At 40.2% G+C, this 26,421-nt stretch overlaps 1 protein-coding gene across 3 annotated transcripts; it reads right to left on the bottom strand.

Annotated features, from left to right (window-relative positions):
* Nucleotides 1-20: 20 nt before the first annotated feature.
* per3 (period circadian clock 3) lies at nucleotides 21-20,565 on the bottom strand. 3 transcript variants are annotated; one of them, XM_084731045.1, is made up of 21 exons: nucleotides 20,170-20,565; nucleotides 19,266-19,426; nucleotides 19,037-19,155; nucleotides 17,810-18,008; nucleotides 16,902-16,953; nucleotides 16,335-16,483; nucleotides 15,492-15,570; nucleotides 15,280-15,386; nucleotides 14,902-15,058; nucleotides 14,580-14,688; nucleotides 8,790-8,918; nucleotides 8,533-8,641; nucleotides 8,332-8,443; nucleotides 7,527-7,666; nucleotides 7,274-7,435; nucleotides 6,855-7,106; nucleotides 5,455-6,320; nucleotides 4,129-4,321; nucleotides 3,683-3,887; nucleotides 2,044-2,194; nucleotides 21-1,424 (listed from the first exon to the last, which is right to left on the bottom strand). In XM_084731045.1, the coding sequence occupies exons 1-21, from the start codon at nucleotides 20,454-20,456 to the stop codon at nucleotides 1,302-1,304; spliced, it is 3,861 nt and encodes a 1,286-aa protein (XP_084587171.1). In that variant the 5' UTR covers nucleotides 20,457-20,565; the 3' UTR covers nucleotides 21-1,301. The 3 variants fall into 3 exon arrangements, with proteins under 3 accessions (XP_084587171.1, XP_084587179.1, XP_084587187.1); XM_084731053.1 differs by having other exon boundaries at nucleotides 16,902-16,950; XM_084731061.1 differs by lacking the exon at nucleotides 20,170-20,565 and adding an exon at nucleotides 19,742-19,763.
* Between the last annotated feature and the right edge of the window lie 5,856 nt (nucleotides 20,566-26,421).

The raw sequence follows: 26,421 nt of genomic DNA, 5'->3' as shown, positions 1-26,421 counted from the left end.
AACAGACAGTCAGGCCTGAGTTCATGGTAGGTCATAATTCATTTATTCATTCCTTTGTGTCACAAACAAACAGTCCCTGAATTCAAGACAAATGGCTTTTTATACACTTTGTGAAGTTTGTTTTGTGTACTTTTTCTATAAAATACATGGTACTGTAATATACTTTGAATCTAAAAACGGTAGAAAACCCTGGTCTGTCTTGCACCGTTTGACAACTGTATCGAAGGAAGCAGCTTTCAATCAGTCAACTGACACACACACACACACAGATGCACACACATACACACACACACACACACATTCACACATACAGCCAGTCAAACAGACAGCTACACAGAGACTAAGAGGAAATTCATTCAGTAAGTAAACCCAGGATCAAGAGAAATTTGGGGCAGCGCTGTGTTTGTTTACAATTTGAGGTAAGCTACAGGTTCTGTAGGGTGACTGTCAGGCAGGGTAATGGGTGGAGAAAGGGTTTGCTACAGGACGTTTTAGATATCAGGGGGGACTTGTGTTGTAGCACTAAATTCAATTTGAAATAATCAATATGTTTGCTGTTGTTCCTCGGTCAGATAAACATAAAAACTGATGTTCTGGTCAAGAAACCAACCACTGGAATAAGAGAATACACTCCAACAACAATTAACTCACAAGAATTTAGAGTCAGAGAACATTATAAACACAGAGCAGCAAATCTGTCTTTGTCTCAGTGTCCGTCAAAACAATCTACCATGTGTCCTCCATGGTGCGTTACTCTGTAGTTGAAGGAGTTGATGTGGTACACACACTGTACAACCTGTGCTCCACGTCTCTGGAGAAGAGTCTGGTGCATGTCCTGGGTCAGCACCGCCACTGTCTTGTCACCCAGTTGCATCCAGATGTGTGTGTACACAGTGCTCATGTTTGGGGGCTGCAGCCATGGGACCCTCTTCCTATAATTGAGTGTCAAGTGGCTCATAGTGCCGAAGGATCTAGTCAGTCTTAAGTACAGACTAAACCCCTACAGGGGTCGATAAAGACAAAGAGTAGAGAGGTATAATATTTATGGTCCGATAAAGGCAGTCACATTAGGCTGACTAAGAGATAATGACAGTGAAAATGCCCGTCGCTCTTGCCTCCTCTGCTCCTAAGGGCCTGGTCCAGCCACTGATACCTTTACAAAACATGTTGAACTAAAGCATAGGGACCCACTCCTCCAGATTGGTCAGAAGAAATGCATGGTGGGAGTTTGTTGAGGTTTCTGGCAGGGCTGGTTCGCTGTGAGCTGGGTGGTTGGTTGGTTCTTTTGGCTTCCTGGTCGCTCAAGTGTCGACCACTGGTCCGATGGGGTCCTGATGAGGGCTCTCCAGAGGGGACGAGCTGTCAGGGGCAGGAGGGTGAGGGGAGTGGGCGACCCCTGCACCTGCACTGCAGCTCACACAACCCTGTGAGACACAAAGATACATGATCAGGTTTCCCATCACAACCACACAGCTCTCTAGATGCCATTCTGAAATTAATGTTCCAAAGGATTTCTTGGGGCAGTTTATTCTTAATAAAATCACATCACTGGGAACCCTTGATTTTGTTAAGGAATCAGTGAAAGGAAGATGTGGGGACACAGTTTCCTGATGAAGTTTTGAAGCGGATTTAAATACTGTTTTTTTTTTTTTAGAAGGGCCAGATATACAATTTGGTTATTCAAATGATAAATGGCTTCAAATACCTCTTAACACACACAATGGTTTTTGGACAATATTTAACCTTTAATAAATTGTGCTCAATTTTGACTGTTTTCTTTTAGACAAACTTACTAGTCTAAATGAAAATTTCCATTTATTTAACAGGGAAATGAGTTGCAAGGAACTTAACTGTACAATACTACATATAATAGAGATGGGGCTCTGTTAAAGCAGAAACATGGGGGAGTATACCGTGTTTGTCCAACTGTATCTATGATTTATTGCATTTTGCATAACTTTAAATACCAATAAAAAAGACATAAAGAAGTTAAAAACAGCTTGTGCGTAGGTGTGTAGTGTGTGTGTGATGGGAGATCCACACCTGTGTGTCGATCTCCTGTGGGATAGTATGTTGTTGGATCCAGGGATGAACCTCAGCCAGCTCCTCTTTCTGCTCCTGGGTGAACCAGGGCTGCAGGGGCTGAAGCACCCGAAGCTTCTCCCTGTCTTCTGCCAACACCTCATTCTGGTCCCTGCAGGAGAGGAAAGACACAATGTATGGCAAAGACAAAGGGTTAAATAACATGGGAATAGAGAGAGAAAAAACATCTTATGTACATCTTACAAATGTAAGGCAACACATTTTTCTGGAAATCACATATAAAAATGTGGGACTGTCTTACACTGAAGGATTAGATGATGTTATTACGCAATCAAATCAGCAGAGGGCAGCCATAAAACTACTGTTTATGTCTGCCTTACAAAATGACAATGACACACACGTACTCACACACACGCATGCACGCACAGTCCAAAAAAGTGACAGTTCTCCTTGTTAAAACCAGGTTTGAGAAGGAGCTAGGAAACAAATTTTAAGGTCAAGGGATGAGAGGCAAAGTCATCAAACAAATACCAAGCAGTCATACAGTGCCACAGAATGTCATTAAAGTGATGGTAAGCCAAAAAAGACTTAAAAGTCTTAAAAATGCTAATCTTTCTGTGGTCCCAAAACCAGCAGCTTCAAAGAATTTTGACCCCAACTGTTTAAACGGTTTTGACTTTAAGGGCTTCGAAGAGCCTGACAGGAGGAAAACATAATAAAGGAATGCATTTTACCACAGCTGTTTGCTACTTTTGAACTCACCAAAAGAGCTGGTTTAAACTTGGGCATATTACATGACGTTCAAAGTCATTAGATCACTGAACTGTTCACCCTCAACAACTTTCTGTCTTGTAAAAGTGAGTCTTGGAAGTTGTACATAACAAAATATTTGACCAAAAGGGATATCAGACAAGTCTGCCTGCTCTCCAAACATGTTTTATCATGAAAACAGATGTGAGAAGTGACATTAAATTATTAATACTGAAGCAACACTGTGCCACACATTACTGTTGCTGCTACTGGAGGAGGAGAGAATTCAAACTACTTAATAGCTACTACTTTTTAACTACTTTCTTGCTCATTTTCTTTTTCTATATTTGGGCTTTTCTGGTTGCTGCTCCAGTGCTCTTACATGTCTGAGAGTGTCCATCTTGACGCCTCTCCTCCCCGGGCCCGTCTCTGACTGTCTGACTATAGCCCACTGCATGACTCCAGATATTCAGCCTGCTGAATACCTTTACGGTGTCTGCGAGGCATTGGCAAGCTCTCTGCAAGCTCTCAGATCACATCTCTGAGAAGTTCATAAATAGTGATTGAGCACTGATTTGCGTGCACCAAGCAAGCTCCAATTAGCCTCTGGCTTGGGGGCTTAGGTCGGCAAATTCCAAAAACTGTTGCCAAGTGATACATTAGCAATAACTTTTAACCAGTATAAAAGATGACGATTTCTAATGTGAATCGTGAGGAAAAGGAAAATGTTAATGCTCTACTGCATGTGGGTTGAACTTCTGTAGTATGTTGCTTTTATGACCACATCTCAATGTGTGATGCCAAAACGAGAGGTTTTGTCAGGACTGGCATTTTATTCTATTCCAACATGAGTGGAATAGAAACAGTAAGAGTGGTGTTGTGTGTGTACCTGGTGTGAATCTGGTACGTCATCATGACATGCTCGGGCGTGTGCTGGATCATACTCCACAGTGAATTCTCCACTCGAGTGTCGAAGCTGTGCTGGTTATGTTGATGCTGTTGGTGCTCTGCCGGAGCCTCCTGGCTCTTACGGGCTTTGCATGATGTGTCTGATGAATCGTTGCTGGCAAAATATTTGCTGCTGTTGCTGCTGCCTGTAAACCAGAAAGAGAGGTTTGCATCAGCCACTTCAGCCAACTGTGAAGTCAAAGTGTTGCTCCTCTATCTTGCATTGTCCTCAATGTGGTAGTTTTCAAAAGTTTGATTGTTTAACTCACTTTCAATGTACCATCACTTTTACAGCACAGTGTATTTTGGAATATTAGAAATATTATTTGCCAGCACAGAGAATGTGTAAAAAGTTTTATGCAGACTGTTGGGTGTGTTTTCTCTTACCAGTGTGTGAGGTGGAGGTTCCATTGGAGCCAGATCCAGATCCAGATCCAAGGGAACCTCCAGACTCCCCTGACCCAGAGCCTGAGGCGTTGGAGCCGGTTCCTGACCTGGCGTCCTCCTGCAGCAGCAGGTCCAGCAACTCACTGGATGTAGACTGGGCATCGTGGTTCCCAGACTCACTGGGGTTATCACCCTGATCAAAGCAAAAGTTTAACAGTCAGAATGAAATCAAGTACTTATTGTGTGAATACAATTGACTATTCCTATGCCCTGCTCGTTTATGCTCTGTGCAAAAACAGTAGTTGAGTTGAGTTGAGAAATTTGGTATCTTGGTCAACTCTCTTCTTTCCTGTTATTCTTAGAAGTGCTATGTGCTTGGCTCGTGAATGTTGAAAAGAAAAACTAATTTTGAAGATGGTTCAAAGATTTTGCTGGGGTGCCTGTAAAAGTAACATACAGACACATCCTAGAATAACTAGCTAGTTGTCTAGCATTTTGCTAACATTAGCTAACATAAGATCTAACTATGGGTTGTTTTTACAGGCCCCCTGATGAAAGGTGGTTTTTGTATGCTAACCTGAAACAATGAGATTTAATATGTTATATATATTGTATTATCATACTAATTCTATATAACATTAAGATCTTGTATATACTTTTATATATATACTTTTTATATCCATATTAATTGGAATCAAGGCTAGCTCCATTTTATATGTGTATGTGGCTGAACTCAACTCCATAGTGTTTCATCAGTTCTGAGTGTCCATGTAAGGATAAGAATGTTTACGTTTGTTACAGAGTACAGAGGTATAGAATGACTCTATGACTTTATACGGTTAAGAGCCAGGACAGTCTGAACCTACAGCAACCTCCAATACACACACCTCTAGACTTCTCTACTATCCCAGTTACACTTACAGACACACACATTGCCTATAAAAGACACGCATTTCCTTTGTTCCACACAGACTCTATGATGTGCTTCTGTGCACCAGGACTCTGACCACACATATAAATAAATCAGTTCAGGAATCAGGAATCGACTTGTGCCTGTTTAATTTCCTCTTCCTCAGACCTGTGACTTAAGAATCTTTCTTTTACCCAGTGCAAGTTTTTAACCATCTTCAAAATTAGTTTTTCCTTTCAACATAGATGAACCTAGGACATAGCATATTTAAGTACAACTGTAGAGACATGTAATGTACATCAACACATACTAGGTATATATGACCATAATTCTACTGGGGAATGAAAGGAATTGCGCTTGTAGAAGGAATTTGTAAGAAAGTAAAGATTTTGGCATGTTGAATGTGAAGGTCTCACCTCGTTGGCGTGTTGTTCATGGAGGCTCTCGGCGTGGTTGTGCCCGGTGCTGCTCTGCCCTTCACTTGGCTTCGGCAGCTCCTCCTGCAGCAGGTTCAGCTGCAGCGGAGAACTAGAGCGAGAGCTGGAGAATAAAGCCCGGGGTCCGGCTCCCTCCTCCTCTTCCCCAACAGAGGAGCTTGCTCTGGGTGAGCAGAGCAGAGGACCCAGCGGAGTGTGAGAGCCTGGCTGGGCTTGGAACATGGGCTGAGGGAAGGGGGCAGCGCCAGGGACAAAGCCTGTCATAGCAATGGGTGCTTGGGGCAGCATGGGAGGAGGAGCGGACGAAGGGTAAATGGACGGGTAACCTGGAGTGAAAGTTGGGTAGTTGGGCAGCATGACGGCAATGACCGGAGCCACGTATGGGTTGATGGTCTGGGCCGGCGCCATGGGCTGCACATTGTGAAAGTTCTGTATGTTCTGCAGGTTCTGAATGGGCTCCATCTGGATTGACTGCATGCCTGGCAGGCTCTGAGCGGACTGCATGATGTTGAAGTTGTAGCCGAACTGGGTCTGATCATTAGGCTGCAGCACCATGAGACTTGGTCCAGGCAGCTGTTGCGGCCTGGGCTGTTCCTCCGGGCCAGGCTGGGTCTGCATCATGGGGAAAAACGGCGCCTGGAGTTGTGACGTTTGGCTGTAGGGAGCCCCCATCTGGGGCTGGGAGGACTCTGAGGAGGGCCAGGAGGAGTTCTGGGCTCGACGAGGAGGGCCAGGTGGGGAAGCGTAGCTGTCTGAGGAACCGTGGGGTTTGGGGCGCTTGGGTCTGGGCTTTCCTCTCCGAGAGCGGTTCAACCCACCAGCACTCAACGGGCGTAGATAGTCACCTGTGGTGAGATGGACACAGGTTACAGAATACGTTTGATAGAAGGTACCAAAGTATTCCTTTAAAACTTATAGACAGAGAATACAAGTAAGTAAATAAGTCAGAAAGTCAATAATTTTATTTTTATTCCCAATTTCAGAATTACAATGGAATGGTCAAATAAAGCATTTTAAGATCTGGCACAGATTTGATACTGAGGGGAAGTTTGTTCAGCAATCTTGCAGCTGAAACACTATAATCCCTCGTTGTCTGAAGACTTGACACTAAATGGTTTGATGAGCATGAAAATTATATGAATCACAAGTTATGGTTTCCAAAGTCATTTGAACCATATGAAGACCCATGTATGAGAGATTTTGGTCAAATGTGCTACACAATACTCCATATCACCATACACCGTAATCAAAACACCAAATAAGCAAATGTCTTTTTGAAGAATGGAGACTTGCCAAGTTCATGGTGGCTACACTCTGTCTAAGACAATGTTTTTTCCCTTTAATTTGCCACCAATCCATTTTTATAAGTGAATACATACCTGGATGGTGGGAGTGAGCCATGGAGCTGTTGTCCAGCTGCAGATAAGAGCTGTAGGGACTCTGGAGGATGCGATGGCGGAACCGATCCACATACTCCTGCTCCTCCTTCTGGGTGTGAGCTGACAGCACCTCCTTGGTGAGACCTACAAACCTCCGTTCCTCTGTGGCGGGGCTCGGAGTGGGACGGACAGGGGTTGGAGCACCATCGGCAGGCTCACTACCCATGGGGGCATCCTCCAGTGCCGTGGCCTCTGTTGGTGAACAATGAGAAAAAAAACGTGTTCATGAGACAGTTTGCCAAAGTAACAGTGATCCAATGCCGCTTTCTAGATATATAACTCACATACGCAGTTTATTAAACTGCACAATCTAAAGAACAGTTATAGAAAAGTCTCTGACTAAGAGAATGTTTATGTACCTGATTCAGGCTGTGGCACATGGACGATCGTGCTGCTGTACGAACACTGGCTGGTGACAGAGACTACACTCATGGCCTTAGTGGACATTGTGATGTCAGTCAGAGGCGCTCCAACAACTGCTGCTGCTGTAGGGGCCACTGACACCCCACTGTCCAACACCACTGGAAAGTTAAGGGAAACAAGATAAATATTTTGCAAGGAAAATATTACCCAAATGACACCCAAGTAGTCAATTGTGTAGTATGTTTATACCATCTGAGCTGGCCTGAGCTGTGTCAGTGGCTCCAGCAGGCTTGTCGTCTTCTGAGGTAGAGGATGAAGAAGAAGAGGTGGCCAGGGAATGAGAATCACTCTTTCGCTTGAGGGCTGGACCCGTACAGCTCTCCAAATATCTGGAACACAAACACGGGCACAATTAATCATGTGACAGGAGTTAGTTACTTTAACATAGCGGTTCTCAATTTTTTTCGGTAAGGATCCTTTGCAAGATAGAAAATATGTCCCTTAGAATAATTTTATGTTATTATTTTTTACACTTCTGCTTAGTTATGTGAAAGAACAACACAAGATAAATGTATCAAAAAGTTATTAGACATGCATACATAACATAAAATGTGGATTCTGATTATTATAAACAATTTATGATAAAACATATAACTTGTATATGAAAAATAAATAAGAGCAGATATAAAATAGGCCTAATAAGTAACATAAAAACAACAATAACAAGCCTACCCTAGGACTTGAATATGACAGAGCGAGCCTGTTTACACCATTAGTGGGTCAATATTAGAGTCATAGATTGTTAGAAAATAACTGATGAACTATTTTTGATTAAAATTTTAAATATTATTCACTAAACTATGAAGTCTTTCATGAAAATAAAAAAATGTTTTTATCGCATGATAATTTAAATCAATAAATCTATAACCTTTTTACAGAGCCCTCACAGAGTGGCAAGGACCCGGGGGGCTCACTGGACTTCTATTTCAGAACTGACTTAACATTATCTTCTGAAGTGATTTAAGAGAGGCATGATGATGCTATCAGCACACACCTGATGATGTTGTCCACACAGTTGATCTGCTGATAGGAGGGAATGTGTGTTTGCTTCCTGCTTTCTTCATGATCTCTGACCTCAGGGTTGGAGGCTGCGGGGGGCAGACGTGCTGGGGGGATGAAAAGGGTCATTTTAGACACATTTTGTCACAGTTGTGTTTTTTATGTTTTGTATATTATATGTGTTGGGCTAAACTACCTGTGGCAGGTTTGCCAAGAAGAGCAATTTTGTGGCTGGAACCCAGATGCACCTGTTGGCCCCAACTCTTCACTCTGTTCACATCAGCACAGATCTGCTGCAAAGTCATCTGCAATAATACACACACACACACACACACACACACACACACACACACACACACACACACACACACACACACACACACACAAGATCAGCATGATTCATGTTGGGTTACCTCTGGCTTCCTAGACTGTGATATCACTGTGATGTCTCACCGGCTCCCGATGCGAGTCTTCCCACAGGTTACCATTGCTGTCACTTGAAGAAGCTACGCTGATATAGTGCTCATGAGAGCCATTACTTCCCAAGCTGCCATAACCACTGGAACCGTTGTTATGGACAGGCTGTGGAGGAGAGACACAAAGTAATGAAGGCTCTGGAGAAACTGTGATACACAAACAGAAATAAAAACAGAAGATAAAGTAAGACATCTGTGTCTGTATGTGTGTGCCAAGGTTATTAAACTTATCTGAAACTAAACTAAAACTAAGTGTGGAAAAATCATTTCAGTTAACTGAAACAAAAATAAAAACTTGACTAAAATTATAGTGTAAGTAAAATAAAATAAAAATAGGAAATGTCTTTTAATATTTGTCAGTTTGGTCAAATTTGTCAACATAACAAACATGAGGAGGCACTGAAAAAACTAAAACTAATAAAAACCAAACTAACCATTTTGAAAACCCACTCTGAAAAATATCTGAAACTAAAGTGAACTGAAACGGCAAACTAAAAATGAAATAAAACTAAAAACGAATTAAAAATACAAAATAATAACAACTCTGGGGTAGAGAGGCATGTGTTTGTAGGCCTGTGAATATTCTCATTCATCCAGGTCATAGTTATTTTAAGGGATTAAATCGATCGCAACTGGACTGGTAAAATTGTCTTAGAAGACGTTTCGCCTCTCATCCGAGCAGGCTTCATCAGTTCATGCTCATCAGACTAGATAGGACAGCTCTAGTCTGATGAACAGTACAGTACAGTACAGATAAGCCTGGTTCCTGTAGGGACAGCTCAGGACTAGCAGTCCTCTCCAGTCCCTGTTTTCCAATTGGAGTTGGTCTGGGCTGGGGGATTGGATGGGAAGAAGAGGTTACCAAGTTCACCATTAATTCACCATTAATTCACCATCACCTCACCTCAATCACCATAATTTTTTAATTTTCAATTTTCTTTTTTTTTTTTTTTCTTTTTCTTTCCTTTTATCCCCATTTTCTTGATTATAATAAAAGTGGTACAAATAATAAAAGAACACCACAATTGCCCCATAATTAAAAATAAAAGAGAGTATGATAATAAAAAGAATAAAACGAATAAATAATTAAATAAAAACTTTTACGATAAGAACCTTAAAAATTAAAAATTGTAGCCCTTAAAATATTATGTAATGGTGTCAGTCTTCTGTGTCAGTACTTCAGTAAGACAGACAGGGGAGTGCTACAGAGGTATCTTGGTGGGTCAGTCTTTTCCTCCTGTATGGTCTGTTGTAATGAAGGATTGTTTTCAGCTCTTTGTAGATATTTTCTTCCCAGGACGGCGATTCTTTCCTGCAGGGTCATGAGGCCAGATAGTTTGTGGGTGTATTTATTGCTTGTATATTTTGGTAGTCTGTAGCACATTTTTATAGCAATGTTTTGGACAACCTGGAGTTTTGTGAGCTGTGTTGTCCCTACGTTGCACCAGGCAGGCACTGCATATTCAAACAGTGGTCTGATGTATGACTGATACACCCTCACAGCTGTTTCAGGATTGGCTCCTCCTTGTTTTCTGCAGAGCACTTTCAGGTGGTTGAGTCTCCTTCGCGCCTCTTTTTCAATTTCAGCTATGTGTGCTGTCCATTGCATATTTTCTTGAAATGTTACACCTAGAAATTTTGCTGTGGGGGTGGTCTGGAGAGTTTGTCCATATAGGTTAAGATTTACCTGCTTATTTTTACGAGAATGTTTAGAAAAGAGCACACATTGTGTTTTTGAGGGGTTTAGTTTGACCCTCCACATATTTGCCCAGGATTCCATCTCAGTGATGCTTCTCTGAAGTTTTTTTGCAGCATGTAAAGGGTTTGTTGATGACGCCCAATAACAGAGGTCATCAGCAAACTGGGAAACTTGTCCTTCTCCTCTGGGTGGGTAATAGATGTCGCTTATGTATATTAAAAACAACAGAGGACTGAGTGCTGAGCCCTGTGGTACGCCAGCTTCTGGGGTAAATCTCTTGGAGATTGATGCTCCTACTTTCACTACAATCTCTCTCTGGGTTAAAAAGCTTTTTAAAAGTACAACCATTTGTTTTGGGAGTTGTAAATTACTGTCTAGCAGCCTGTATATGAGTCCTTGATGCCACATTTTATCAAAAGCCTTTTCAATATCAAAGAATACTGCGATAGTTGCTTCTTTTTTATTAAAACCTCGTTGGATGTCTTCTGCCAGCCTTAGGATATTGTCGGTTGAACTTCTTGCCTTTCTGAATCCTGCCTGGTGAACCCCCAAAACTCCTAGGGCATCGAAATGTCTCTGGAGCCTGTCAGCCAGAACCCTTTCAAAAAGTTTGCCAAGGTTACTCAAGAGGCTAATGGGTCTGTAATTGACAGGCAGGTGGGGATCTTTGTGTGGTTTGGGGACCATAGACACCAGAGCTGATTTCCAGGGTTTTGGGAAGTAACCAACATGGAGGCAAAGTGTGTACAAATCTGCAAGAACGGTGAGAAGCTCTGCTGATGCTTCCTTGATAAGCCGGTTGTCCACTGTGTCTTCTCCAGGGGCTTTCACTTTGAGCTTCTTAATGTGCTCCTGGAGTTCAGTTGTTGTAACCATCTTCATTAAAGGGTGATTGGTTTCTAAATCTTTGAGTGGTAAGTGGGTGGGTAGACAGATCTGACGCTCTACTATTTCCTTCCACTCCGGGTCAAACAAGGGGTCATCTGGACATGAATGGACATTTTGCAGGTGTTCCTTAAAAACCTTTGCCTTTTCTTTTTCTTCATCAATCAATTGGCCATTGTGTGTTAAAATTGTGCTTCTCAAATTATTTTTTCTTCCATTAAGCTGATTGATCTTTTGCCAGAATGTTTTGGGATTTGGGTCATTGTTTAAGTCTGTGTAAAATCTGTTCCATGTCTTTTCTCGTTCCGTCCTAATTGCTTTCCGTATTTGTGTTTGTAGTTGGTTGACTTTTTGTTTGATCTCCAGAGACCTTGTTTTCATAAATTCTCTCCTTAGTCTTCTTTTTACTTTAATAAGGCGTATCAGAGAAGGGGGGAGGTTGTTTGGGCCTTTAGGATCTCCTCTGAGGCCCACAGAGCTTTCTCTGGCAGTGAGGAGTATCTGTCCGAGCAAGATGGATCTTTGGTCCATGGCAGAAGGTTCTGGGTCGCATGGAGGAAGTTGGACACTTTGGTTGGTGGTAGAGAGTTTGAATGCTTGCCAGTTTGCTGATTTATAGTCATATCTTGGCTGTTTTTTAATAGCCTGGACTTCAAGGCTGAGTGAGGTGAGTATTGGTAAATGGTCACTGCCGATGTCACCACAGACAGAAAACACTGTTACTCTTCCAGCTAATTCAGGGGTGCAGAGGCAAAGATCTAAGATGTCCACCGAGTTGTGCGTTGTGGAATAATATGTTGGTTCATCATTGTTCAGTACAACTAGATCACTCTGCTCAATTATATTGTTTAGTATAGTACCTGATTGATTTGTGCTATTATTATTAAAAGCTGAGTGTTTTGCATTTAAGTCTCCCATGATAATTACTTTCTTCTCCTGGAGAAGAATCTTTTGGAAAAGAGAAATGGAAGGAATTACACCAGGAGGACAGTAAATTGACATCAGGAGTATACTAGAGTCAGGGCAGGGTTTGATTCTTGCAGTTATATATTCATTGCTTTGGACTTGATCTGGGCTTAGTGAGATAATGGTCTCATCGTAGGCAATTGTTTTTTTAATGAGCAGGGCCACTCCTCCACCTTTCCCCTGAGGTCTGTCTTTTCTTAAAATGTCATAGCCTGGTATGGAGAAGTCTATGAGCGGGGAGAGAAACGTTTCATTTATTGAAGCTGCATGAACATCATTTTCCTGTAGGATGTGGAGAAGCTCTTCTTTGTTTGATCTGATTCCCCTTATGTTTATATGTAAAATATTAAGTTGGTGCATATACAATAAAGGAATAAATGAGTTAACTGTTTACTGAAGATGCTTCTCGAGGCATTTCCAAATGGCTTCATATTGTTTTTTATCCTGGCATAGAGTCTTGAGGTCATTTTGCAGAGCAGGGCATTGTGTCAGGGGTTGAGGAGTTTTTTTTGAACAGTAGTTGGAATTCAATTATTTATCCTCTAAGAGAGGCCGCCTCCAGACCAAGAATGGTTTCACTCCCTATTGTGAGGCCTAACGACAGTCGTTTGGGTTGAGTGGGGTGACACCCCAGTGAGCCAACAACCGTCGTTGGGGGGGTCTCACTCGTTAGTGTTCCATTCTGTTCTAACGATGGTCATTAGGGGCACCTGGAGCCAGGTGTGGCTGGACTGTGTTGTTGGTTTTTAGAGGCTAAATTATTGAATCTTTTGGGAAGGGATGAAAGGACAGCATTGTAAGTTGGGGATAGGTGGTGTCGTAGACCTCCCCCTCTGTTCAGGGATGGCTTCTCAACTTTGACATAGATGGCTTCCCTTACTCCTCTTTCAAACCATCTGTCTTCTCTGTCAAGAATATGTACATCTTTGTCCTCAAAAGAGTGTGTTGTCTCTTTGAGGTGTAAGTAAACAGCAGAGTCTTGACCTGAAGCGTTAGCCCGTCTGTGTTGTGCCATGCGCATACTTAGTTTTTGTTTAGTTTCCCCAATATAAAGGCTGGAGCATTCCCCGCCGCACTGGACCGCATACACCAGATTGTTCTTCTGGGTATGAGGCGTGCGGTCTTTAGGGTGTACCAACCTTTGTCTGAGGGTGTTGCCAGGCTTGAAATGTACTGGGATGTTGTGTTTGTTGAAAACCCTTCTGAGTTTCTCAGATAAACCTGAGACATATGGAATGACAATGTTGTTTCGTCTGTCCTTCTTTTCTTTCTCCACCAAAATGTCATTTTTCCTCCTGGAATTAGCCACGCTTTTTGCAAAGGACCAGCTGGGATAACCACAGGTTTTTAGGGCCTCCCTTAGGTGTTTGGGTTCTTTTTCTCTGGCCTGTCGGCTGGTGGGAACATTATCAGCTCTGTGTTGTAGAGTTCTGATAACCCCCAAAGGCCACACACACAGACCAGTACCTACTTTTTGACTCACACCATCCACTGGAGCATAAACTGTCCTTTCATCCCTTCCCAAAAGATTCAATAATTTAGCCTCTAAAAACCAACAACACAGTCCAGCCACACCTGGCTCCAGGTGCCCCTAACGACCATCGTTAGAACAGAATGGAACACTAACGAGTGAGACCCCCCCAACGACGGTTGTTGGCTCACTGGGGTTTCACCCCACTCAACCCAAACGACTGTCGTTAGGCCTCACAATAGGGAGTGAAACCATTCTTGGTCTGGAGGCGGCCTCTCTTAGAGGATAAATAATTGAAGTCCAACTACTATTCATCAGACTAGAGCTGTCCTATCTAGTCTGATGAGCATGAACTGATGAAGCCTGCTCGGATGAGAGGCGAAACGTCTTCTAAGACAATTTTACCAGTCCAGTTGCGATCGATTTAATCCCTTAAGACGTGTTTGTAGGTTTGTTTGCCTACACATGTGGTAGTATGTGGTCTAGGACTTCAACATCTTCTATCAATTATCTAATAAGACAATAAAAATGTCCAAAAAAAAGCCAATAATGGCCATCAAAGTCTCAAAATTTTGTCTTATGGTGTTTGATGTGAACCTCCCAAAATAATTAATTTCAAACTGATATGAAAAACAAAAAGGCAACCTAATTTTAGTATTTATGACCTGCTAGCATTTGATTGTTTTCTATTGATAAATTATGATAAATATTTGAATTATACTTTTTTTCAACACTGCAATAATAACCTGCAGGAAAAGCTTGTAGATCTTTGCTTGCAGATCTTTTATTTCCTCATGGGTGACTGGGATATCGTCTTTAGTCCGAGCAGCAAACACGTCCTCATTCAGTGGACTCCTGGTGAGAAAAGACAGCAGGACATTTAATTTGACTTAATAAGAAACTTTTAGGAACTATAGTGCTGCTACAGCACTTCAAACACATAAAACACAAAAAGGTGGATTACAGCATCTGATCACATAGAAAGCATTGAGACTTTATTTGTGAATGCAACATGTAAATTGTTTTTTAGTCTTCATGAGGTTCTGAGTTTGTGCCGTTGCTACTTACGTCCTGACTTTATGCCGTCCAATGATGAAGGCCACCTTGCGGCTCCAAGGGTTGATGAAGCTGGACCAGCTGGTGTCCAAGGTTATGTGGTCTCCGTTCTGACAGCGCAGACGCACCGGAGAGTGCTCAAACGGAGACTGACCTGCATACTTCAACACTACAAATGGCATGAAAAGAAAAAGACATCATGAGAGGGGTGAAGATGTAGTAAACTGTGTGACTGATTGGTCACTATAAACAACACTAGGTGAAACCTTGAGTGGATCCATTGCTTTTAATTAATTGTTTAATATGCTCAAACTCAAAATCAATGACAATTTTTCATCTAAATATACTAACAAGATCTATTAAAAAACTAATTATTTACATAAAATGTACCTTTCCGGTGCATAGACAGCATGAGAGGACGGTCGTCTGGGTGGATGCAAGTCAGCAGTGACGTGCCAATCAGATCCTGAGGGAGGTATCCCAGCAACGGCACAGCCCTGCGGACAATCACCATCAAATTAGCTTCGTGAACACACTGTCAGTTAAAAAAACTGAATGTGTACTGTGACTGAACACATGTTTATGTGTGCGTGTGTATTGACCTGTCATCGACTTCCAGGAACACACAGCCAGGGGAGTGTGTGGTGGTGAAGATGCGCTTGTCCAAGGGGATCCGAGGTGCTGCACAAGTGAAAAATACCAATGTCAGGGAAATGTCACAAGGACCTTTCTTACATGTACATGAATGTCTTTGCATACTGATGACCACATAGCATCGGTAAGAAGAGGTAGTGAATAAAGTATCTGTTGTATGAAAACCAAAGTACAGACAGGCTGTAATTTTTTATTTTAGAGTGAACAATAGAATCCATATACAGTCATTGGCAGCTATAAAAGGCTGAATTGAAAACAGAAGACCTGCAATTATCATATTTTGTTTGCAAGTAAGAATGTAAGCATAATGAAAGAGAGAAGTATTTGCCAACTTATTATGTCAGCCACCAATCTCTGTTAAATTTTATTATTACAATCAGACAAATGAAAAATTATCCATAAACTAGGTGCTTTTTGAAGAATATCCGTCTTTTGTTTAGCTGACATTTCTTAAGTCATGCTGTGTGCCATTGTTTTGTTATTATTGTCTGTTCTGTTTGTGCTCCACACCATGTGACCATAGTCTAGACTCACATAAACAAATAAGAGGGAAACTAAAAAAGAAGTGAAAGTCATAATGTTTTGTACACAACTTCCTCAGACACATCTCTGTGGTGGGCATGTATAAGCAGGCAATTGGACAGACATTTTTATCAGCATCATTAGCAAAACTTTTTTTTTCGTTTTCGAAGACAAGCAAAAACAAGTAAATTCATAACCAGCTTGTTGTTTACTATTCCTTGGGCAAGTCTGTTTGCGTTATGTGCAGTTTGTGGTGTTGATAATTGTACCCTCGTATCCAGAGATGATGCGTTCAGCCAGCGCCAGGCAGCATGGCTCCTCCTCCTCCCCGCTGCCGCCTTTACCCTGCACTTTCAGCAGGTAGGGTATTATCCGAAATGGGTTGTAGCGCATCTCACCCTCACGGTCCTTTCCGCCCCTAAAACATAAATAGAAATCTTTCATTTCTACTGTGATGTATGGATAAAGCATGAGCCAATTTACTGAACTAATATTAATCTGTGGAAAAGTATGACAAACTGGAGATGATGTAAACAAATGCAGATCATATCTAGTCATCTCTCTGTTACGACAACATGGGAACTTGTTCTATCTTTAGCTGTATGGCTCACAAAGCCCCACGGGGTCACCAGGATGTCTGTGGAGCTGAGCTCAGATGTGGTTTACTGATATCTATTGGTCAAGATAGGTATTTATTGATCAGTTCAGATAATGAATTGGTGGAATTCATATTTTTATGAGCACATCTTATTTTTCCTAAAAATATTTTATTATTGTGAAATCAGAGTTTATTTAGGAAATCTTTAACAGAGGGAAAATACAGTATGTATACTGACCTGATTCTGCAGAAGAAAGACTTGACCTGGGCACAGTCGAACAGAACCCCTGCTGCAGACACAAAGAGAAGAGAAAAATTAGATAAATTGAGAGAAGGGGGTTGCGCTTCAACAATGGGATTCTCAGTGGAGTGCTAAACCCAAAATCCAATAAACAATCCAAAAAATCAAAAAAGGTAGCACATCTCAAGTCTGGAAGGACAAAATACTCACATTTGAGTTTTTTATTTGGCTCACATCACAAACAAACGCTTACGTGTTTCGGCACAAATCCTTCATCAGAGCGTTTGTGTGTGTTTTACAAACCTAGACACTAATAAATAAAACAATTTGTACAGGGGCAAGTAAAAATTTATTTCAAGCAAGTAGATTTCTGACCCACTTGTCCAACCAGGCAAGTAGAAAAAAACAAATTAATTCTGAACCCTGTTAAACACAACTAATTTCTAAAGTTGATCAAATTTAAATCAAACAGAGAAATGACCTAAATAAATAGGTAGTAGAAAAGGAAAAGGACTTTAGAATTTGTTTGCTTGTGTTTGTTCTGTTATTAGTGTTGTCAGCATTTTTCCATGATCATAAAAAGAGATCATAAAAAAATCATAAAAGGATCATTAAATGAAAGTAAATGTTGGGTAGCATCTCTGAGCTTGTAAAAATCACAGTTGCCATCTGGATTGAAAATTCTGTGATTGCTACTGAATCTCATGGTGCATTTTTGATAAAATAAATAAATAAATAAAACACAAGCCAGCATGTCAAGATAAATAATTCACTAAAATTAAATAAAGAAAACCCAGACACAAGTGCCACAAACCTCAGGGTTTTCCAGCTAAAGGTGTGTAATATAAGGTCAAAAAAAAAAAAAAAAAACTATTTTAAATATAATTAATGTGTTCCAAACAAACCTGTGTGTGAGTTGCTCCAGGGTGGCAAATGTGGCTGAGCCGTGTGAGAGTAGAAGACGTTAACGTCCTGGTGGAAAAGCAACTCCACAAACTTTGCGGACTCCAGGAATTTCCTCTTGCAGCACAGGATGCTTGGAGCCTGCTCCGACGCGTACAGCACGCGGCCACTCGACAGCGAGAAAACCACCACAAAGGAGTCCTACACACACACAGGCACAGAGAGACAGACGGACATGGAGAAAGACACAAGCACACAAGCAAGCCAGGTCACAGACACACACAAAGCAGTAAACACACATACACTCACACACACGCCCAGGCGTGAGGCAAAAATAAACGCTCATGTGCACGTATGTATGCAAATAGGGCTGGGCAATATGGACAAAATCAAATATTGCAATATTTTTTACTAAATACCTCGATCATTTATAAAAATTGCAGCTACACTGTGGGGATGACTATCAGTGCTTTCACAAAATGATAACACAATGAGATTTTTGATTAACAATCATCAGTAATGTTGATATAATGACTAAGTGGATAATGGCAAACAACAGAACAGCTAGAACAGTCTGGCAAGATCAGAAAATGACATCACTTTACTGTAAAAACCAGCAAAAGACAACACTTTTACCATATCACAATATAACGATATCCAAGATCTAAGAGGATATCTGGTCCATATCACAATATTAGGGGTGGGAGAAAAAAATCTAACTTAGCTGCATCGCGGTGTGGACATGGATGATTCTTCGTTGATTCACAAACGTCAAAAAATTATTTTCTAAATATTTGTTAATAACGTGAATTCGACAGAACGAAAAGGGCGGAACTCAACTGTGAGGGCAGTGAAGCACCGATATTGTGAATTCTTTCTAAACAGCATTAATTGTGCCCCCTATTCATTTAATAAAAAAAAATTCTGAATCTTATCAGACACCAAAGAAATGGAATCGAATCAAATTATGTGATTTCCAAATATTCCCACCCCTACACGATACTGATATAATTTAAATATATGGCCCAGCCCTATATGCAGATGTGTTTATTTCTTTAAGACTGTCCACAACTGTGATGGAGCATTGAATGAGTATCAAAACTGTATATAAGAACAATTCCCAACAAATCTTCTATCACTCGAGAGTGTGTGTTTTCAGTGATAAATGTATGACACAATTATGGTAGAAAAAAGTTGCGACAGCATCAGTTGAGTGATTGTATATATACCGTGTTTTTAAGGGTGTGTTCAGAAGTGACTCTGTCCAACTCTTCCAGGGTGCAAACACTGGCATCTCTCCTCTCATCCTGGCCATTTCGCATCAGCAGTTTGTAGTATTCACTATTGGCTGCAGAGAAAAAGAAACAGACAAAACAAGATGATGTCAGAAAATGTGGTGTCTGTGATTTCAAAGAAAAAACAAAGCTGTTTATTAAGAGTTTTGAGTTGTCAAGTTACCTTGTACTTGTTTGACACAGTTAAGTGCATAATGTAAGGCCTCCACAGTGCTGGCTTTGCTGCGACTGCGTTTGTCAGATGGAAGCCTCTTCTTCATCTCAGCCACTGTGATCATCACCTCTTTGTGGGCCTGCCCTTTGCCACCGTCTGCATTCTCACTGCTACACACACAGAGTCAGAGAGCTTAACTTGAAACAATACTGTAGTAAAGAGAAAAGTTTTATGTCCAAATTTCAAATAACTGGGAGTTGGAGCAGAGCTCATATTTTCTGGTATGTGTTTGTTGCAGATATGTGGTGCATAAAAACTGAAATGTTACTTCTCTGTGTTCAGTTTTGACTTGGGGACAGAAAGAAGAAATGTCCCAGATGGTTCATAATGGAGCAGGAGGTCAGAAATGTGACTGTAGTAATTACAATAATCTGGTTCAACACTAAACTTTTTTACAAGCTGTTTGATCATCTGTCTGGTCTTACTGATCTGTTTTACTCCTTTGGACCTCTTCTAGAAGTGATGCTGCAGTCTGAGTTCTCGTTTTAACATTTAACAGGGTTAAAACAGGGACAACCAGAGGTAAATAAATAAGCAAATCAATAAATAAATAACCTACAGTAATAAACAGTTCACAAAATCACTTAGTAGGTTTCAAACATCTTGCCAAAGCATGGCAAGTGAAAATTAGCTAGCTGGATAACACTGGTACATTTACAGAAATGCTGACTAATGTTTGTTGTCCTTATAAAAAATAAGTTAAATTATCTGAAAAGGTGTCAATATGTTTATAGGGATGTGACGCTGTGGTGCATTTTAAAACTTAAGATTAATGAAGACACGTTGTAGAAACGCAGGTGACTATGGTATGATGTGGAGATATGTCAAGGGTCACATCCAATTAGGCAAATACCTCTTTGTTGAAGTTGAGGTGGAACCTGTGGCGCTACCAGGGCTGTGATTGGCAGAGGAAGAGAGGTCATGTGACCCACTCGTCATCTCCTCATCTTCCTGTCCCACTTCTCCACCTGAAGCCCTGCTCTCCTCCCCCCTGAGGGTCTCCGACTGCACCCCTCTGTCCTGCTGCCCTGAGGACACCCTCTCCTCCACTCCATCTTGTCCGGTGGCTGACGGTAACGCAGGCTCCTCCCCATCTGGACCGCTGTCACCTCCAGGCATCACCACACTTTGGTCACACATCAATAGTAATTTGTCCAATTGCTTTGGTCAGTCAGGGTCATCATATGTTCAACAAGAGGAATGGGTTCCATGTGGTGACGATAAATTAGTGTTCATTCAGTCAGCGCTGATTGCTGAAGGATCTGTCTTGAGCACTGCAAGATAAAGGAAATACAGAGAGATGATTAGAAACAGTACCAGAACAAACATGGAAGAACTAGCAGCAGGTGGTAACCAACCAGCTGATTTCTTACATAACTCTGAAACAGAAAAAACATAGTCTATCTTGAGGTGTCAGGCTGCAGTAAAATACATTATTTAAAAAAAATCTAAATTAAAACATATTTTCCAAAAAAAGACAAAAGAATAAGAATTCACTCCTGCCTAGACTTTATTTTGATGACAGAGCCTCAAGGGTTTTGAGAGAAAAAAAAGGGGACATATGATAACAGCAACGCCCTCTACCCTTTCTCAGTTGGAGATGTGTTTGCTCAAAACAGTAGTGACCACAGTGTGAGTTAATACCTGCTGAGCAGCCTGCTCAAACCCCTGCAGACACATTATGATTATTTCGAGCTTTCAGACAATAAAATGTTACTTTAAAAGTGATACTTATTGATCATTTTGTTAATGGATTTAAAATGGGTTAAAAATTCTTGTTAAGACTCTTATGTTGTTGGAATAAGGCAGGCAAACTCAGTTTCTATTTTGATGAACATATAAATCTAAATTTGCTGTGCTAGTAGGTTTTCCTGGGTTTTATGCCATGAACAGACAGTAGATTTTAAGATGTCAATCACGATCATCACAGAGACAGAAAAATGTCTTCCTAAAGATGTTTTGGCTTTCCAATGTCCTTCAGAAGTTGAGGTTTCACCATTCACAGTTTATCTATTAATTTATTTTGCAGCTCCATTTCCTGCACTGCATTGTGGGCCAGGAGTATACATACATCAGCAGCACACCCAAAAATCAATTGCTTCATGCATACTGAATGTTTTGAATATTCTTACATACATTTTTCCAGTGTGAACACACTGACTGAATACTGATGAATCCTGAGCTTTGACTCTCATTTGATGCTCCAGAATTGAAAAAAGGTTGGGCTAGGCACATCAAGGCAGTTTGATGTAACTCATAACGCTTATGAAGCATGCTCAGACATTTATAATAGTTGGTGTGTTTCAAAAATGTGTGTTAGCCACTTTCAGCATGTTTGGGCCTTAAGACACAGCCATGACGCAAATGTATCCCTTTATAGCAGGAAAAAACAGGTGTAATTAATGATAATAATAATTTTGCATTCTATTTTGGTGTGCCAATTTCTACAGCTTTGGAGTGCAATTAGTTATACCTGTGCTATTCTGCAAACATGAAATGCAAACATGTCTGCTATGAAAAATGGCTACTGATGCAGGAAAAACCCAAATAGACATATTTCACTGCTCCCATATTGACATGAAACAGTAGGGTAAAACACAGGTGTTACCAATGATACTGATAGCGCTTCCTTAATTAATACAGTTGGTAAAACTTGTCCCAAGTCTGGTGTGGCAAAATCCCCAAATGTAAAAGTAAAAATCACAAAAGAAGTTACACTAGTTGCATTATAACATAATATAATATAATAACAAAAGAAAAAACAAAAGAAAATGTTCCATGCAATAGTGTGTTTCATTACTCAAATGTGAAGAACACACAATCTGCCTTGTTATCTAATAGTATCAGACTATCTGACCATAAAACTGACTCACTGCTGTCTGACTCACTCCAATCTTCTATGATCTACACATGAGCACATTTCACCCATCGATACAGCCAACACCAGTGTAACTCTGCCAAATGCCCATCTTTACACAACACCAATAAAACAATAACAATGTGATCATTTGCAGCGAAATAGCTGATGCAGACAGAGATATATTCCTTGTCTTTTGTCCAAGTGAAATGCAGACAGTAGAAGTGACACATCTTAATTAATGCAGATGAACATCCCAAATGGTTTTAAATTCAGACACAGAATTTATATTTCAACATACTTGTTTTTAAGGTGAATGTTTCAGAACTCAAACTCAACATAATCTTGCATTAAACTTTAAATGAAAAAAGAGGTAATGCCTTTGCCTAGCTTTTGTTCAGCCATCATAATATCAGTTACAAACAAATAGACTCAAACCACACCTACGACCACATACACACAGCAGTGAGACAAGACAAGCGAGACAGAGACAGAGAGAGACACAGTGAGTGGTACAAGCAGGAGCCAATGAAAATATCCTGCGTTGTTCAACAGGTCGTCACTGCAGGATTACATAACCAGCTTGCTCAATTCGGAGCGTATAAGCCATCCTCCTATTATACGTGTACTACTGTGTCTGTGCAGGGCTCTGACACAAACCCATGGTCAAGGTGGTGCAGTTATGATGCTCTGGCCTTGCCTTACTTTTACAGCACACAAACAAACTAGATAAGGCCATGCCAGGTTACTAATCTGTACTTTTCTCACCAATCCTCAGAGAAGAAATATGCAAGTTTGACTAACTGTTTAAGCACACTGTGATTCAAATGTATATAAAAGATTAGTTGTACCAAAATTGTACTAAAACTGGTGATTGAAACACACTCTCACTCCTAAATAGATTGACTGGTCAATAAATACAAGGATTATCATGCAAAAAAAAATGTAAGTTGCATATGTTTGATGACACTGGTCAGTACAACTGTCCCATATTCATAATTATGAAAAGCTGAAAAACAAAATTTTAACTTAAACTAAAAAAAAATTAGTTTGCAAGGTGAACTCAATTAAAGGGAAACCTACTTAAAGAGGCTGTTTGACATTAAGCAAGTCTCAGTTCTCATGCAATATGCGGAGGAAGATATCTTTCAGAGGATAACAAGCATGAAATAGTGCAATGCTTTGCAAATGGCATGAAAACAATCGATACTGAGGAGAGATTACTGAACTATTAAAAGTTTTACATGCAATTTAGAGCACAGATAAAAATGAAAGTTTCTGTAAGGCAAATTAATAGTGCTAAAAGGACAGCTATAAAAAGCCGCTGTTGAGCAGCAAACATTTGAAGCAGCTAGTGTCTCAGGAGCCCAAGGACCTCTCAATGTAGAATCCTCAAGACGCTTACAGTTGTGTGTAAAGTCACACCCAACTAATGCTCACAAAGACAAGCATTTATGGTGGATTCAGAAACCCACGAATACACATAGACCTGGCACACAGCAGCCATACTGACACGAAATAATAGAGTAAATACAGGTGGCACCATGGATAGTAATCAATGTTCCATTTCATTTAGTGCAGCAGAGCTTTTCCAGTGAGCCAACAAGCACAACAGTAGCACCCTGAATGGAAGGGAACCTTCATTAGTATCACTGGTAACACCTGTGTTTTTATGGTGGGTCCCACTAGGGTCCTTTGAGGGCATCAAAATTACCTCTGCAAAATATGTTGCGTTCCTAACCTATGATTTCCTGCCATGGTAAGGAAGAACTGTGCCTGTCATTTATTAAAATGTAACCTGATGTGTATTTTTGAATTGCATTTGGGGGGAAATTATCTGTCATGATCATCATCATACAACAAACAAAACACATTTCTCTTTCAAATTCTTTATGACCTCTTGTATTTTTTAAACTAAGTTTTGCATAATAATTTGGGACTAGCACTTCATGATACACTAAAAACTTATACAGCAATTATTTTGACAGATATAAGATGCTTCACAAGCAGTGTGTATGATGAATTTTCCATCAAAACTTTCATTAGAAAACAAAAAAGACACAACGATGATGTGACATTTGTTAGGTGCTGTGCCAAACAAATATGTTTTCTTTAATTTGGAGAACAACATTTCCAGGACAGGGTATCTCTGTACCACTACAGTATTTCATTATAATGGTGTTTTGTCACCAATTTATCCTTCAAAAAAAATGCAGCTTCTGTAATTTGGATATTATGATCACAACATCACAGATAAAATAAAAAAAACAGTGTTTTAAAGTGATGATCTGTGTTCCACTGTTAATGTTTATGCATCATTTTCATGAGACCAAATCCTTCATACATGTAACAACAAAAAAGCAAATTGTTAGTTTTTATTCATTTACAGCTTGCATAGAATTTGTGAGGTAACATATCATCACAGTATAATTATTTTGAAAGAAAAGATTGCACTGCAGGCCAAATGGGAATTCACAACAATTACTGTTGCACTAAAATTCCCAACACAAAACATTTAGTCAACATTGCAGTGACAACGTCTCTTCATCCAAAAAAAAAAAAAAAAAAAAATCAAATCAAATCTTGATGATGTGACATTTGTTGGGGTCTTTACCAAACAATCATGTTTTCTTACATCTGGAGAACAACATTTGTAGACCAGGACAGCTCTGCAGCATTACAGCACATCATTACAATGCTGTTTTGTCACACATTTTACCTTTATCAGAAAATTGCAGCATCTGCAAGTGTGATATTGCACTTGGCCATATTGTGATTTTGACAATATTTGGCTTCATTGTGCAAGCCTATTTGGGACAATGTCTTCAGAGCTGTTTTCAAAATACTAAAAAAAGCTATTGTCATTATCAGTGGTTTTGCTTATAATAACATCCACATTATAATATAATTGAGGATAAAAAAACATCCTTGATCATACTGACTGTTAAGGAAAAACAAACAAAAATGGCATGTGCATCATAACTTTTAATAGGATCGCATTTTTTACAATTTAGCTGGTCAGAAGGTTAAAAAAAGGATGCTATGGCCACAAATAATGTTAATGATGATATTTTCCAACACCGCTGTGATCGCAGCCTGGAAAACATCACAGACAAAATAAAAGAACTGATTTTCAAAGCAAAGATATGTGTTCCACTGCAATAAGTTTGACAAGACCGAACCCTTCATATGTGTAACAACAAAAACTAATTGTTAGTTTTTATTCACAGCTAATAATATGAGGTCATATCATTATATTTTTTTCTGAAAGAAATGTCACACTGCAGGCCAAATTTGAAACACCTACTGTTACACTAAAATGCCTAGTTGTCTTGTCAAAATTGGGCCCAACACAAAATATGAGGTTAATGCCACATTGCAATGACAACATTTTTTAATTTGAGCAGAAAACTACTGTTTAGGCAATGGGTCTTCTGAGTGGAGCAATACCCTTTAGGAAGCCTGCTTGTCACACAGTATTCATAAGTGGTGAAAGACAAATAGACTAAGTAGGTCCACTGTGCATGTGCATGGAGTCAAAGATCAGCCATGTACTATGCGATGTCTATGCTCAAGTTAACTGAATTGTGTCTTCTGAATGTCCTGTCTGGCTCCAATTTTTTGTAGATGGATCACACCACCATTCACACACCAAATTCCCACCAATACGGAAGTAAAAGCCTGGCAGGATATACATCCCCAGGTCAACAGCAGTTAGTTATGAAATCACAATATTATATAATGACATTGGCAGCATGCTGACATGATTGGACTGCACTTCAAGGTGGGGCGGCACAATTAATCAAAATATTATAAAAATCACAATCAAGGTCAAGTGCAACATCCAACTTGCAGAAGCCTGCAATTTCCAAAAATAGCATTATAATTGAATTATAACTGAAGTACTGAAGATGCCTTGGCCTACAAATCTTGTTCTTCAGATGTAAGAAAACCTGTTTGTTTGATACCGACCCCAGCAATGTCAGATCATCACGATTTTTCTAGTTCTTTCTATGAAAATGATAACTGTGATGCAAAAATGACCGTTTCCACGAGCGCTACACATTTAATCGCAAAATATTATCAAAATTGCAGTATAGCAAAACGCAACAGCCAAACCACAGAACCAGAACCAAATCACAATTTGGTGCAATTTGGTTCTGGTTGCAGCGATGCCCTAGCCACCAAATCTTTTTCACTAGATGAAGGAAAAAGACCACAACAAATATCAAATCATCATGATTTAAA

The sequence above is a fragment of the Lutjanus erythropterus genome, chromosome 2, assembly GCF_056507025.1.
Source record: "Lutjanus erythropterus isolate fLutEry1 chromosome 2, fLutEry1.hap2, whole genome shotgun sequence".
Taxonomy (NCBI): domain Eukaryota; kingdom Metazoa; phylum Chordata; class Actinopteri; order Lutjaniformes; family Lutjanidae; genus Lutjanus; species Lutjanus erythropterus.
The sequence above is the reverse complement of the archived record's forward strand: the minus strand, read 5'-3'. Positions and strand labels throughout refer to the sequence as shown.